Here is a 16,745-nt window from a genome sequence, read left to right as displayed (position 1 = left end):
TAGCTGGCAATGCCTCGTGTTTTCTCGGCAGTTTCAGCGTCGGCTAGGCAGAGGTCTTGCCGATTGCTTGAAAATAAAGCTGTTCCAATGTTAACATACAACATTGGGGCATGTTTGTTTTGAGAAAGTTAACCCTACCAAACATTACGCTAGCCAATATTCTGGTCAAGCTTTCGCATGCCCATGACAAGAATGAACCAGAGTCGCCAAATAGTCAATGGCAAAGCCAAAATATTACGTAAAATTTTTAGTCATAGCCTAATGTCGGTAGAGGTATTGGTCACCATCCAAGGCAACTCAAGACTGGGTCGGTAGCCAACCAATTGATAGCTGGTGGCTTTTATTGGTTTGTCTAAATACAGTGACCAGGAAGTAGCCAAGCCAAGCATACTTGATAACTTTTCTCATCTGAACAACAAATTGCTGTTTCGACTAAAGAGGGGTCCAACCCCGGTGTTTTCCAGACCATCAAAGCAGATGGCGACACAACTACACAAGGCTCAACAAGCAAAAATGCATACACGGTCAATGGAATGTAACTTTCTCATGCTCAATCAAAAGCATTAATCGGTTCGATAACAACCTAATTGATCCTCGAACACAGGGACAGTACAACTGACACATAAGTTCACCATGTCACTGGAATCTATTCAAGATAGGAGTTCAGACTTCGGAGTTCAACTAGTTCAGACTTGAGAGCGACCTCCTCTATTAGGTTTTGAGCTACTATAACTAGGCGCAAACACACTGGATGAGATAAACGGGTACGTCTGGGGCTTCCCTTCGGTTGTCAACCGCCAAACGAGTTTGTTCCTCAGGGAACACTAGATCATCGCCGCCTTCTCTTTCCCTGCAACAAATGAAGGAACAACAGCAGCGAGTGAGTCCCTAATTTACTCGGACAACCACAGCATACAATGAAGACAGAAGAACAAGGTAGCATGATAGCATCTAATCACTTACCGAGGGTGCACTGCCGTCCCTCCGCCCCCTCTTGGAGGGCGTCTGCATGGGAGAGTCCATTGCTGGACTACTTGACGAAGGACGCTTGGTTGGTGTCATGTTCTGCAAGTCACAGAATGATTAGTGCAAATTGCATAATATTTCCTTGAAAGGGAGTTAAGGATAACCCAGAGCAAGGAGATCTTGAACACCAAAGCAAAGGGCGGGAAGTGGGTAGTAGAACAGTAACCAACCTTCTTATCTTTCCTGGCCTGTCTATCACGCTCATCACACTCTTGGTTCTCCTTCTCCACTAGACGAATGAGAGTGTCGCACCTTCTAGCCAACTCTTGCGTGGTTCTGGACTTCACAAACCAATCAAAACGGAACAAGGGAGACATGCGGAAGGCCGACTTCAGTTCTTCCCAGTTTCCATAGCCAAGTTTGTGCACCATGCACAACTGTACAGAAGGAACAGTTCATTAATAATGCCAAACAGTGCAGTTATTCGGTAAGAACAGTGGCGTGGTGTTACCAGAAAACGGTCACATTCTTCGTTGTACAGCTTCCCTTTGTTCTGGCCATACTGAATTTTCAACTCCAGCCACGGGTTCTTATAGCGGTCCATCTTTTTCGCAATGGCTTTCATAATCTCATCCTTCCGAGATATCTTTGATTCTCCTTTCTCAATATTCTTAATAATTCTGTCATAATCTGGTACAGGAACAAGATACTATGTGGATTAGACAAAACGAACCTCACATGCCATAAATTGTGAGCTCATCAAGGAAACCCTTTGAACACTGGATGCATTTATCTAATTTGTAGAAAGCATGGAGGAAAGGACAGAAAGAGAAAAATGGAATGGATAGGGGTTTTGAGCATATACCATTCAATTCTGTGTATCTTTCCTTGAAAACTTCAGCATACCGCTGAACTTCCTCTTCTGTTTTCCCCTCCATTTCAGAGGCTATACTCTTTATGTCGTCACGACCATATTTCTCACAAGCTCGAATGAATGTGTTGAAGTCCCTCCTCGTCCATGTTGAAAAGCCCTAAATTGCACAGCAGATGTTAGAAAATTATGGGGGGGAACCAGATCCAAATCAAAAGACTTAAGTATATCCAAAACCTCTTCCAGTAGCTGTTCCTTCTCTTCTTGCTCCTCTTCGTTCAGAGGTTCCACTTCTAAATGGCAAAAAATGCATTGATCAGCACAATCACATACTTCTTGCAGTACAAGTAGAAATGTAAGACTTGGTAATACCTTCATCCTCACCATCACCATCACCAATTGTATCCTTTTTCTGATTAGTTTGCTGAATAAATTTTTTAAAGGTAAACATTAGACAAAGGTGGGACTTATTCTGTTCATCTTTAAAATATATAAGTGGTGCGACACTCTGCGATATGCATACAGCAGTCCCACGGAATATCAGACTTATAGGCAATACTTATGCACCCATAATCAAATTCTTTAACACTACAGGATCAACATGACCATGAAAAGCTATAATGCAGATAACACAAGAAATTAATTATGTGGTATAGATTGGTCCTGCTTCTCAAATAAGTAAAAGAAAGTAAATTATGACTTATGAGACAAGTCTGGAGTCTGGACCGGCACTCCAGTGTAGGTGAAACAAAAAATACAGCTCTAGTTGAGAAATTACCACAAGGTATTTGACTTCCTTTTCATACAATTCATTGAGCCTTTGCGTGTTGAAGAACTGGAAATCATGCCTGACATAGACAAACACCCCATTAAGCACCAAGACCAAGAGCCTAAAATTTAGGCTTGATCGAGTGAAATGAGCAACTAAAAAGGCATACAAGTTTGGCATTCGGGGAATTCTCGGTTCCCTAGGTTTTGCTGGGGCACCTTGGCGAAGTGCTTGCTTAAAATATTCAGACTCAGAGTAGCTACAGAAACAAATAGACCAAATTTAGCATCATCAAAATTAAATAACTAAAAATAGTAAACTAGAGACATCAAACTTACTTCCGTTTTCTTTCTCGTCTAGGGGGTTCTATCCAGTTATCGCTGACTAGCTTTTTAAAATCTGGCTTGTCTTCCTCCTTCACAAAAGAGAGGTTCAATTGTCATGAATTTTTGGGCTAAATATGAACAAATATTTCAATAACATAAAGTGGATGACTAATTGAACTGAACTTCAGATATGTGGTAAACAATGAACAAGAAACTTATTCATTACCTTGTCGTCGTCAAAATCATAAAGTTCAGCAGCTGCATAAAAACATAACATGGATGAGCTGAGTTATAATACAATGCATATAAAGTCAAAAGTCATGTGGATGATTATCCGGAGAACCATTATTTTGTACAAACACATCTAAACATAATCTTAACAGGTATGCAGAACTCTAAAAAAAGGCACAACTAGCAACATGGTCAGATTTCATATTGAAACAAGTATGGGCTATTTCTAGTAATTTCAATTTTCAGTGAAAAAATTATCTGGCTGACAATCATCTCACTCCGCATAGAATGAATATTACCAAAACATCATACAAGTTCACGCTAAACCTAGAAACTGCACAGGAAGGGGAGGAGGGAGGGTCATACTGTCGTCCATTTTAAATTTAATGGCATCTTCTGTGAACTTCTTCATTTTTGCATCAAGTTGTGCTGTCGCCTCTTCTCCTCTAGCGATAATGCGGTCAATATCTTCATCTGTTATTGTGCTATCCTTGGAACTGAATACCATTTCAGCACCAAATCTCACCATTTGCAACAGCTCATCCTTATTGACGGCTAATAAAGAACATAACAATAAAAGCATATTAATACTTGTTTCACTTTAACATAAAAAAAATCAGTGAGAAGAAACAAAAACAACCTTTCTGTTCTGCCAATCGCCCTTGCTGTATGACCAAAGCATCCAAGGCAAGCTTCTTATATGCTCTCTCAATTACTTTTTCCTCAATAGTATACTGCAAGCAATATTCTCTGTAAGATATAAATAAAATATACTGCTACCCTTCCATTTCCACATATAAATTAGAACCTCGGTGCAGAAACGGAAGACTTGAACTTCTTTCTTTTGACCAATTCTATGTGCACGGTCTTGAGCTTGCAGATCCACTTGAGGGTTCCTGAGAAACAAAAAAATTCAGGCCCCAAACTACATGGTTACTATAAAAAAAATATCTGAGAAGACGTTACCAATCACTATCATAAAGAACCACAATGTCAGCAGTAGCGAGATTGATCCCAAGACCACCTGCCCTAGTTGAAAGTAAGAAGATAAACTTTTCACTCCCTGGCTTGTTGAAAGCTTCAATGGAAGCATCACGATCATCACCACCAGTATTCCCATCAATACGGCAATACTGATACCCTCTGTACATTAGATAATCTTCCAAAATGTCCAAAAGACGGGTCATCTGCAGGATATACAATTGCATTCGAATACTCAAATGGCAGGAATATACAGGAAATAGGGTATAAGATAAATGTCACAAAACTCTACATAGAATGTGAGCATGGGCACCAAACCACCTCACAAGCAGAGTTTCCACAGCTCATGGTTGGTATAATATTTTTAGCAATCATGATGCTTTCTGAAGCAAGCTAGGTGCAGGAGTAACAGAATAGAGCCACTACCTGAGAGAATATCAGTACTCTGGAGTCACGGGCCTTTAGCTTGGGAAGTAATTTATCTAACAGAACCATCTTTCCTGTAGAAAGCATCAAAGAGTGAGGTATCTGTGCAATGGTAGTAGTAAGGTCCAGAAATTTATGACAAATACTGGAATGTACAAACAATACCTGCATTCTCAATTAGATGGTCCCCAGTTGTATAAGGTGGGCCAGGCTCAGCACCTTGGAATAAATATGGATGATTGCAGCACTTCCGTAGTTGCATGGCTATGTTAAGAAGGCGCTTGCGCTCACCACCAGCATTAATAACCTCCAGATCCTTCTGAAGTAGAGCACGATAATACTGTTTTTGCATCTCAGACATTCCAACTTTAAGTATAGTCTCCTTCTTTGGAGGTAAACCTTTCTCGACATCCGATTTAAGCCTCCGAAGGAGAAATGGACGCAAAACCTTGAAAAATGACGGTCAATGAATTACGCAAAGGAAAAAAACCAACAGGTGCTATCAATTCATATTTCTTGGAAAAAACTGAGAAAATATATTTGTAAATAATGTATGTTACCTTATGAAGCTGCTGAACAACCTCGTGTTGATCATTTTCCCCTGAGATTTGGAACCATTCATCAAAAGTCTCTGCAGAGCTAAATATTTCTGGCAACAAGAAGTTGAGAAGAGACCAAAGTTCATGAAGATTATTCTGCAGCATAATCAAGAGATCAGCTACAGTGAAGTTGCTTTGAACCAGATTACACGCAAAGTAAACCAATGGTCATAATTTGAAGTGTAGAATTCAGGTGGCACCAAGATTGGGATAAGAATTTATGTTGGCATACCTGCAGCGGGGTGCCTGTGATGAGCAGACGGTAATTGGTGCTGAAAAGCCTCATTGTCTTAGAAAGAAGGGAGTTCTCATTTTTTATCCGATGAGCTTCATCGATAATAATATAGCGCCAGCTAAAACGCCTCAATGCAGTTTTTTCTTTTATTGCCATTTCAAAACTAGTAACACAGACATCAAACTTCCCTGGAGCTAGCAAATTTTCCCGTATATGATTCTGGCCAAAAAGAACGAACATGTTAATAATGTTCCACAAAAGGCTCATAAGAACAACTGAGATAACTTGGGACTTACCCTTTCTTCTGGGTTTCCTAAGAACTTGACAGCACGCAGAACAGGGCAAAAACGTTGGATTTCCTTCATCCAATTGCCAAGAGTAGACTTTGGTGCAACAACCATGTGAGGACCAGTTATTCCTCTGAACTCATGCAGATATCCAAGCAAGGAGATAGTTTGGAGAGTTTTTCCGAGACCCTAAATGAGAAGGTGTGGCATGCCAAATATGAGCTCATGAAGGTGAATTAAGCATGACCATATTAGCTTTATGCGCGGAAAATAGTGAAGTATAAGTACAAAAGGAAAGGTGAGCATGATACATACCATTTCATCAGCCAATATCCCATTGATGCCATTTTCATACAAGCGTATGAGCCAATTAAGTCCAGCTAGTTGGTAATCTCTCATTTTCCCATTTATGCCTGCCAAGTGAAGAAATGAGAATACTACCAAGTATTTGCTAGTTAACATATATATAAAGAACATTTATGACAAAACCATACATGAGGAATTTTATTGTGACATTTTTACATGGGAAAAGGGCAGCCCGGTGCATGTAGCTCCCGCTTGCGCAGGGTCCGGGGAAGGGTCTGACCACTTTGGGTCTATTGTACGCAGCCTTTCCCTACATTTCAGCAAGAGGCTGTTTCCAGGACTCGAACCCGTGACCTCATGGTCACAAGGCAACAGCTTTACCGCTGCGCCAAGGCTCCCCTTCCACATTTTTACATGGGAAAGAAAGAAATTAATGATACCAAAACAAGAATACTAGCATTGGGTTCCAAAAAAGTTGCAAAATGACAATGCCAAATGCGCATGAGAACTGGTGTTCAATACTGACACCAATACACACCTATTAAAAGAACAAATGAACCATCACATCACTGTTTTTGAGTCGAACGACTAGTAGTCGTCGACTAGTGGATGAGTCGTAAAAAAGAGTCGACTCAACAACGTGTCGACTAGTCGACGAGTCATGACTAGTCGCAACTGCAGGGTCGACTATTCAAGAGTCGCTACGCCAGAACGACTCGAAAACCTTGCATCACATCAGCTAGCACTACACACCTATCTACAATAGAGCCCATTCAGGGACTTTCACAGTGGCTTTGGCCAAATCAGACACCTGAACCTGAGTAAATTCCGCCCGTGTTCTGTCTAAAAGAAATTGTCGAATCAGACACCCAAACCCAAGTCAGATAACGACACCGGTCAGTGTCCGAGTAACACTGCCAAGAACCACGCTGCACAGCTGACAGCTGGTGACCATACTTTGGATCATGTTAGGGCCTTACAGTCAAGTAAGCAGCCGGAAAAAGACATCCTGGCCCACACCAAAATCTGTTTCTCCTTGCTATCTTTCCCGCATTCTGTGTCCATTTTCAATGGAGTATAAGATTCTTTCTGCTGCCTACTCACCTCAGTATGCTATAAACGGCCCTCTACGTGCACTAGCGTGCAAATTACCATATCGAATTGAATTGACCTAATATGGAGGCGAAGGGAAGTATTCAAATAATAACTAACAAGAGAATGGGAAGGGACTAAGAAAAATAACTGACATTCTAATAGAATTGTTCACATACATAGGTCTTTCGACATTCTAGCGATATGGGTATCACGGTCTCATGTGCACCATACAAAGTGGACTCAGTGACTGAAACTCGGGTCATTCTGCTCCTGTTATATACGTACTGCATAGTACCTAGGTAAAGTTTTACCAAGTTTATAGGGGAAAATATCTACATCTAAAATACCAAATAAATACCATTACATACATTGTGAAATATATTTATATCAAATTTACATTGTATTATTGATGTCGATATTTTATCTATAAACTTAGTCACACATTACAAGATTTGACTTTTGAAAAAAAAATCTACGACTACATTTTGAATGGAGTACTTCATAGCGGCTATAGTTCATGTTGAATATATGGACCAAATATGCTCTCTTTTACAAAGGACCAACTATGACATTTAACCGTCGTAATCTCAAATTTCCTACATATATTTTGCTAAAGCAAGTCTAAGTGGAGATATTGAGAAAACTGATTTTACCGTGTTTATAGTTAGGATTGCAACTAGAGAGTATGTTTGAGGAGAACAAGTCCAGTTTGTTAGTAGAAGATGTGATTTTCGACAATACTCATTTGTGCTATGGGTTTTATTCGTTGGTGGTCAGAGACATGAAAATTGTTATAAACTCAAGACAATCCCTATATTCTAATGGTGGTGTGTTGTCCGATGTTGCATTGCATCAAAGCAACAACTTCATATTTACATGAGGATGGACCTAGTAACCACGTGGGCAAGAACATCCTTCTGTTAGGACTCAGGCATAGATGTGGGTGCATGAGACCGACTCAGATTCAGGTGTCTGATTTGGCAGAAGGAAAATTGTGGACATGGAAATGCTAGCCGAACAGCTGTTGGAATCTGACTCGGATGTAGGTGTCTGATTGGACTGATTCAGGAAAAAAGAAGATAGGCACTGGTTTCAAAGTAGCACTATTTAGAAGCCTGCTACTTCATCGGCATCCTGTCCAGTAAAACAGCAACATGAAGATACAAAATTAGTATGACACCCTCTTCTCAATACTGCCATCAAGATTTGCTAAAAATAAAATAATGGTTGTAGATGCTACATCCCTTTCCTGCCAGTAGGATACCATCTGAAGTTTGAAGCTTGGATTCACAATAGGAGTGGTAGGCATTAATGTACCAACACCATGGGATGCCCGAATATAACTCACCATACTCTCTTGCAACAGCTTACATTCAGAAAAACGAAGAACATATAATGAAACCCAAAACTAACAGGTTAAAACTCCACAAACCATCCAGATGGACCAGATCTCTATGGAAACAAACAGGCAAATGAACTGGGTAAGAATGTAATAGCAAATGCTGATTAATTCAGCATGCACAGTGAGAATAATAAAACAGGAAAAGCATTCGATTGCATTTTGCATTAGAACGACTAAACTTTCCACCATGCAACAAACAGCGATCTTTACAGCACCACTATATAAACTGGCAAGTGAAATAAAAGATACAATAGAATCATCAAGCAAACGCTCACATGATGGTTGTATAAGCAAGCGTGTTCCTCCTGCAGCAAGGGCATCTTCCTCCTTGAGGTATTCTTCATCTTCCTCCTCCTCTGTCACCTTTGATGCATGACGACCCCTATATGTTCTGACCATATTAGCAACAAAGAAGGCACACCAGGCAACAAACTACATGGTACAGTAAGCAAGCAAATAACTGGATACTGTAGTTAGTAGTGACAGTGCAAATTATGAAAAACGAGTCGCAAATACCATGCAAGGTAGTTTCCCCCCAGTTAAAGCTCGGCATGTGATGGTAGCCTTAGTGCACAAAAAATGCTAATAGCCATATGTAATCGGCAAAAATCAGATAAATTTAGCATTATAAATTGATAATTGAGGCAATAATAATTTATAAACATTACATAAGTTTATGATATGACATCCTGCCTCATTTTAACAGCCCATTCATTTGAAGTAATTCAAATATGCAGCTATGCTAGAACAGAAAATAGTTTGTTGAGTAATTATGGTTATATGAATGCCTCTTATGAAATAGTGTAGTCCTTCAAGGTCATGTAAAAGAGAAGAAGCATGCACCACTATCAGATCTCAAAAACGGTTAACATGATTTAGTTATACATGTAATAAAAAGAATTTTCTTAGTACTGTAACAGATGATTACATATCAAGTTCTGTTAAAGGAAAATAGACAAGTTTATCAGACGAAAGAAACATATTTACTTTCCACGGTTCTTTTTCTCCGCAGCTTGGCTTCCTTTCGCAAAATGAGCAAATATTTCAGTCTGCTGCAAGAGGTATTTCAGTCGGCCCTTTCCCTTCTTGTTCTGCTCAAACAAGACAACCATAAATCATTTGTATAATGAGACATTCATGTTGACAGGTTTATCTCAATGGTAGGACGACAAGGGTACAGAACATACCATGTCAGCATCAATGGAAGCGTTTTGGCTATCCAGTATTTCCTGGATCTTCTGCTTCTTGAGCTTCTGCATTTCCCTGAGCTTGGCTCGTTCCCTCTTGCCAATCTCTGTCTTTGCAGTGGCGTCTTCAGACTGCATTTGAAGATGACAAGCAACTCAATGTTGAGTAACAGTAACACCAAAAATCAACTGCCCCGCTGATGAATGTAAACTAGCAAGCATGCACTGCAAGTCTACAGAAGATCCAAGAACAAATAGATATACAGAAGATGAACTAAAACACACAGTACGCAAGACCTAATAATGTACCAATCGAGGCACATTTTTCCCAGATAACCCTGACCCGTGAACCAACAACTGCTAAATTCCTAGGGTTAGAACCCTAGCTCACCCCTCAAATGCCCATAGGTGCATTAGACCCATGGCCAGTTTTAGACCAATGGCCAGTATACTTCAATCAATCAATCAAGGTAACTAAGCGGATGTAGAACGCCAGAAAAATCCCCACGCACCTCGTCGGCATCTTCCTCGCCGCCCTCCTCCGCGGCGGCGTCGTCCTCGGTAGATTCGGCCTCCTCCGCCGCGCCGGCGCCGTCTCCACCGTCGTCGTCGTCGTCATCGGCGCCGGCGCCCGTGGTAGCGGCGACGATCTCCTCCTCGTCGACCTCTTCCTCCGCATCCTCACCATCCCCCGCCGCCTGCTCCCCCTCGGGCTCCTGCTCTTCCTCCTCATCCTCCTCATCCTCCTCGCCGTCATCCGATCCCTCCTCCTCCTGCTGCTCCTCCTCGCCCTCTGCGTCGCCGGAGCTGGACAGCTCCTCGTCATCCTCGTCCCCGTATTCCGCCGGCTTCCCCATCGGGGGAGGGGGGGCTAGGGTTTCGCGAGATCTCGGGGGGCGAGGGGATGGGGAGGGCGAGAGGGGGGCGAGCGGTAGATCGGTGGCGGAATTGGAATTTGGGGAGGGAGGGGATTTAAGGGGCGGGGGTTTGCCTCGCTTGACGCTTTGTGGATGCGCGGGCGGATGTATGAAACAGAAGGGGAAAGAAACTGGGGGCAGTGTAGGGGAGGGGAGTCTCGCGGGTCAGTCCCTGGAGAATCCAGCAATTGCTTCCCGACAGTGGGGGTGCTTGCTCGGCTCGGGGGCTTAAAATGGGCTTTAGGTTAGCATTTTGGGGTGTTGGGCCGTCGAACCAGCAAAAAGAAGCTCATGGCCGCATGAGACTCATGAGCAAAATCCGGTTACTCCAATTTTATTTTAGCAAAATCCGGGAGCAACTAGTTAACGAGCGCTCTTCCTCCGAACGGTTCGGGAGCGCTCCCATGAGGAAAAACCAGCAAATGCGGTTGGTTCCCGGTTTTTCCTTTCCGGTTTGTGATTTCGTGTGTTTTGCGGTTTAACCTTTCATGTACTTCAATTTTCCTTTTTTCCTTTCCGCGTGATAACAGATAGAAAATACGGGCAACCGCGTCGTTGGTTCCCTGTTTCCGGTTTGTTTCCCTTTTTGTTCCCATTATATTTCGGGGAAATAGAGATTTATGAAGTAATTACGGGTGGGGGCTTCCAACACTATCAAATGTCACCTTTCAAGTAAGCAAACGAAAACTTTATCATACAGACACTCAGGCGGGAATCATGTTGAGGCACGGTCATGAAGAGTCTAGAGGCATGGGTGTCAAGTGTCCAGACACACCGATGTGAATGAAGCCTCTTTTACAGGCACGGACATGCGGTTACTCGAGTCATGGCTACTAATTCCGTAGAGGCACATGCATATAGTACCAGAGATGCGTGAGTTATATCAGCTCGCAGACTTACAATAGTGGTCATGCAGTGTGTTTGTCTTCGCGATGGCACACAGCGCCTCCGGCATGAGGTCGCGCCTGCTCACCTTTGGCTCGTTTTTTCATAAACATCTTGAAGGGAGGGCATAGGTTAGAGTGTGTGTTGGTCGTGCAGTGTGTTTGTTGTCGCGGTGGCATACAACGCCTCCGGCGCGAGGCCGCTCCTGCTCGCTTTCGGCTCGTTTATTTTTCATAAACATCTTGAAGGGGGGCATATGTCGAAGTGTGTGTTGGTCGCGTAGTGCGTTTGTCGTCGCGGTGGCTGATACGTCTCCAACGTATCTATAATTTTTTATTGTTCCATGCTATTATATTATCTGTTTTGGATGTTTAATTGGCTTTAATATGCTCTTTTATATTATTTTTGAAACTAACCTATTAACCGAAGGCCCAGTGCAAGTTTCTGTTTTTTTGCCTATTTCAGTGTTTTGCAAAAAAGGAATACCAAACGGAATGAAACCTTCGCGATGATCTTTCTTGGAACAAACGCAATCCAGAAGACTTGAAGTTGAAGTCTGGAACTCCGCGAGGCGGCCACGAGGCAGGAGGGCGCGCCCAGGGGGTAGGCGCGCCCCCCACCCTCGTGGGCCCCATGGAGCTCCACCGACGTACTTCTTTTGCCTATATATACCCTTATACCCTAAAAACATCAGGGGAAGCCACGAAACCACGTTTCCACCGCCGCAACCTTCTGTACCCGTGAGATCCCATCTTGGCGTCTTTTCTGGCGATCTGCCGGAGGGGGAATCGATCACGGAGGACTTCTACATCAACATCATAGCATCTCCGATGAAGCGTGAGTAGTTTACCACAGACATTCGGGTCCATAGTTATTAGCTAGATGGCTTCTTCTCTCTCTTTTATTCTCAATACAAAGTTCTCCTCAATGTTCTTGGAGATCTATTCGATGTAACACTTTTTGCGGTGTGTTTGCCGAGATCCAATGAATTGTGGATTTATGATCAAGATTATCTATGGATAATATTTGGTTCTTCTCTGAATTCTTATATGCATGATTTGATATCTTTGCAAGTCTCTTCGAGTTATCGGTTTAGTTTGGCCTACTAGATTGATCTTTCTTGCAATGGGAGAAGTGCTTAGCTTTGGGTTCAATCTTGCGGTGTCCTTTCCCAGTGACAGTAGGGGCAGCAAGGCACGTATTGTATTGTTGCCATGGAGGATAAAAAGATAGGGTTTATATCATATTGCTTGAGTTTATCCCTCTACATCAAGGCATCTTGCTTAATGCGTTACTCTGTTCTTATGAACTTAATACTCTAGATGCATGCTGGATAGCGGTCGATGTGTGGAGTAATAGTGGTAGATGCAGAATCGTTTCGGTCTACTTGACACGGACGTGATGCCTATATTCATGATCATTGCCTAGATATTCTCATAACTATGCGCTTTTCTATCAATTGCTCGGCAGTAATTTGTTCACCCACCGTAATATATGCTATCTTGAGAGAAGCCACTAGTGAAACCTATGGCCCTCGGGTCTCTTTCTTATTATATTGCATCTCTTTTATTTACATCATATCTCGTTTTACTATTTTGCAATCTTTACTTTTGTAACGCCCCGGATTCGATGTGCCAGGTGTCTTCCAGTTATTCGTCGTTGTTGCCATGTCATTTGCTTGCGTATTGCATTTTGCCATGTCATCATCTGCATTGCATCATCATGTTTTTCAAAACTTGCATCCGGTCCTTTTCCCCGTTGTCCGTTTCGCGATCCGACTCACTCGCACGCGCCCGTTGCCCCTCTCTGACCTTGTTTCGTGAGCGGGAGAAAAACGTTCTCGGAATGGGACGAGATTTGCCGAGTGGCCTTGGTATAGCACCGGTAGACCGCTCGTCAAATTTCGTTCCATTTGGAGGTCGTTTGATGCCCCAACGGTTAACCGCGTAGCCCAAAAACTCCTCTCTCTTTGCAGCCCAGCCGCCCTTCACCACAGCCCACTAGCCCATCCTAACCCCCTCCATGCTTTCGGTCGTTCGATCACGATCGTGTGGGCGAAAACCGCACCTCATTTGGACTCTCCTAGCTCCCTCTACCTATAAATTAGCCCCCTCCCCCGAAATTCTCGGTCTAACCCTAGCCTTCTTCCTCCCTCTCGCCGCTGGACACGTCCAACCCCGACGGACATGTCCGCCGCCACCGCCCGGCCTCTCCCGCGCTGACACCTGTCCTCCGCCGCCGTCCCTGCGCCGCCGGCCCGCGAAGCCCATCCGGGGCCGGCCCGGGCCCGAGTCTCCGCCGCCTGCTGGCCCGCGCGCCTCCCGCGCCGCCGCCTGGATCCCGCTCGGCGCTCCGCCACCGTCCTCCGCCCCGCGGCTCCTCCTCCCGCCGCCGCGCCCGGGAGCGCCAAGCCCCTTCGCCGCCGACCCCGCCTCCCGTGCGCCGCCGACATCCGCCTTCGCCGCCGGCCCCAGGTCCGTCTTCCTCGTGCCGCCCGCGGCCGGATCCGGCGCCTCCATGGCCGGATCGGCCGTCCCCACCCGCCGCCCGTCGTCGGCGTCCGTTGGCGCCGTCGCCCCTCACCTCGGCCTCGGCAGGAGGTCGGGGCCGAGCTCCTCTCCGTGTGGGCCCTGCAACCCCCACGGCCCAGCTCCCCGCGCCCTTTGGGCCTCTCCTCCGACCGGGCCGAGCCCTAGGGTGAGCGCCCTCTAAATCCCGCCCGAGCGTCTTTTAGCTTACCCGCGCTCATTCTGATTTTGACCAAGTCCCCGAATCCATACATTTTTATGCCTCCTTCATCGCATCATATCTTCGTGCTCGATGCTCCGATTTGTGCGTGTAATATATCAAAATGTTCATTGTGAGCTGCTCTTCATTTTGTACCATTGTGCCATGCTTGTTTGAGATTATTGATGCCCTAATCATTGTTGCAAGAGTGCTATATGATGTTATCTGTTGTCTGTTAACAGAACTTGATGATTTGTCTTTTTCATTGCATTTTGTGTGTGCATCCTTTGAGCATGAGCTCTACATGTGTTTTGTACTACATCATGCCATCTTTACAGAGGTGATTGTCTTGTATTTTTGTGACATGTGTGGTGACTAGCACAAGCATGCAAAGTAGCCCCCATGATGTTGCTGATTTCTGTTATTGTGATTCCATGTAAACCTGCTGTCACCATGAGTTATGTGCATAATCTGGAGATATTCACTAAGGGTGTTTTGTTATACAGGTTATGCTCTATCCATCCATGCCCTTTTTTGCATTTATAGCCTGCTGTAGCTTGTTGTTATCTTGCTCTCAACTTGCTAAATGTTGTTGTTAGCCTATTAACATGAAGTTCAGTTTTGACATGTGTTTTGCTAGTGATCCATGCACCCTATGAACTTGCTCTTGCCATGCTTAGCTTCATATTTATGCCTTCTTGCTGTTGGTTGACTTCACATGCCATGAAGTGCTCTGTAGTGAGTGGTTCAAGCTCACCAACATGCCTACTTATTGTTGTTTCTGCCATGAACTGTTATTTTCACTAAGTCTGAATCTGTCAGGTCACTTGCTATGTTTACATGGGTGCCATCATATCTTCTGTGCCTTTTTAGCTCGTGATCAGTAAGAGACTTTTGTTCTATGTAATTAGTAGATTCATTCCATGCCTTTGGTTGTCATGTAAGTTCCTGTAGCATGTTGTTTGATAGCTCTAAACTTTGCAACCTGATGTTATTTCTGCCATGCACAGTGATTTCTGCTAAGTCTGTGAAACTGTTATTATTTGCAAACTTGCCATGTCCTTTTGAGCATGTTCTAGTGATTTCTGGAGATACCTCGGTGTTCATGTTTTGTAATGCTTTACCTGTACATCATATCCATGCCTTTTGTTATCATGTTGACGTGTTGTAGCATGTTTTCATGATGCTTGCAAGATGCCTAGTTGTTGTTTTGGACAGATTGTAGTTATATCTTCTTTGGAGTGTATGTGTTGCACCGTTGCTCCGTTTTGAGCATGCTCTATATCAAACTTGCTTAGAATTGCATGTAGTTTCATCTTATCATGTTGCATCCATGTTTTGAATGTGTTTGCCTGATGTTTGAATGCATTTTGCATCAATGCCATGTTTAACTTGTTTTGCTCATATCTTCTAGGCCGTAGCTCCGAATCTAATGAACTTTATATGTAACTTGACTAGAATTTCGTGTAGATCATCTTGGTGCATCTTAACTTGCTGTTTAACAACTTGAACATGAGGCTTATTCAGTTCTGGACCAATTTCGAAATTTGCATATGAGGACTTACCGGAATTGTCATATGTTGTTTCCGGCCTCATTTAAACTTGCTTTGATGTGTTGTTCTTGTATGCATCATCTCTTGCCATGAGTAGCTTCATGTAGCCTTGTCATGCATCATATCTGGTTGAGCATCATGCCTTGTTCATGTGTGGTGTGTTTACCATGTTGTGTGCTTCTTCTCGATAGTTCCCGTGTCGTTGCGATCGTGAGGATTCGTTCGTCTTCGTGGTTTCATCTTCTTCATGGACTCGTTCTTCTTCCTAGCGGGATTCCAGGCAAGATGACCGTAACCTTGGATCTCATTACTATCATTGCTATGCTAGTTGCTTCGTTCTATCGCTATGCCGCGCTACCTATCACTTGCTTTTCAAGCCTCCCAAATTGCCATGTCAGCCTCTAACCTTTTCACCCTTCCTAGCAAACCGTTGTCTGGCTATGTTACCGCTTTTGCCCAGCCCCTCTTATAGCATTGCTAGTTGCAGGTGAAGATAAAGATTGCTCCATGTTGTATTATGTTTATGTTGGGATATCACAATATCTCTTATATTATTAATGCATCTATATACTTGGTAAAGGGTGGAAGGCTCGGCCTTATGCCTGGTGTTTTGTTCCACTCTTGCCGCCCTAGTTTCCGTCATACCGGTGTTATGTTCCTTGATTTTGCGTCCCTTACGCGGTTGGGTGATTTATGGGACCCCCTTGACAGTTTGCTTTGAATAAAAATCCTCCAGCAAGGCCCAACCTTGGTTTTACATTTGCCTCACCTAGCCTTTTTCCCTTGGGAGTCGCGCATCCCGAGGGTCATCTTTATTTTAACCCCCCCGGGCCAGTGCTTCTCCAAGTGCTGGTCCAAACCGAGCGATGTCCGGCGCCCCCTGGGCAACCAGGGTCTATGCCAACCCGATGTCTTGCTCATCCGGTGTGTCCTGAGAACAAGATACGTGCGACTCCTATCGGGATTGTCGACACATCGGGCG

The 16,745-nt window shown here is 43.8% G+C and overlaps 1 protein-coding gene across 1 annotated transcript; it reads right to left on the bottom strand.

The window, feature by feature from the left end:
• Positions 1-529: 529 nt before the first annotated feature.
• LOC123180515 (probable chromatin-remodeling complex ATPase chain) lies at positions 530-10,676 on the bottom strand. The gene is made up of 25 exons (XM_044592580.1): positions 10,194-10,676; positions 9,682-9,813; positions 9,482-9,585; positions 8,770-8,876; positions 6,007-6,104; positions 5,701-5,880; positions 5,402-5,623; positions 5,131-5,265; positions 4,736-5,018; positions 4,571-4,644; positions 4,130-4,350; positions 3,972-4,059; positions 3,804-3,897; positions 3,530-3,718; positions 3,159-3,190; positions 2,945-3,021; positions 2,776-2,865; positions 2,616-2,685; positions 2,210-2,261; positions 2,075-2,130; positions 1,832-1,997; positions 1,478-1,656; positions 1,197-1,403; positions 964-1,065; positions 530-850 (listed from the first exon to the last, which is right to left on the bottom strand). Exons 1-25 carry the CDS (start codon positions 10,536-10,538, stop codon positions 830-832), a joined length of 3,324 nt encoding a protein of 1,107 aa, XP_044448515.1. The 5' UTR covers positions 10,539-10,676; the 3' UTR covers positions 530-829.
• Positions 10,677-16,745: the final 6,069 nt, after the last annotated feature.

The sequence above is a fragment of the Triticum aestivum genome, chromosome 1D, assembly GCF_018294505.1.
Source record: "Triticum aestivum cultivar Chinese Spring chromosome 1D, IWGSC CS RefSeq v2.1, whole genome shotgun sequence".
NCBI lineage: Eukaryota > Viridiplantae > Streptophyta > Magnoliopsida > Poales > Poaceae > Triticum > Triticum aestivum.
This window is presented reverse-complemented; position numbering and strand designations above follow the sequence as displayed.

Excerpts from the sequence above, each read along its gene's own strand:
- LOC123180515 (XM_044592580.1), bottom strand. The coding sequence starts at position 10,538 with ATGGGGAAGCCGGCGGAATACGGGGACGAGGATGACGAGGAGCTGTCC. Across the intron at positions 4,645-4,735 it reads CCATCTAATTGAGAATGCAG|GAAAGATGGTTCTGTTAGAT; the intron begins GTATTGTTTGTA and ends TGCTTTCTACAG. Across the intron at positions 2,866-2,944 it reads AGACGAGAAAGAAAACGGAA|CTACTCTGAGTCTGAATATT; the intron begins GTAAGTTTGATG and ends TTGTTTCTGTAG.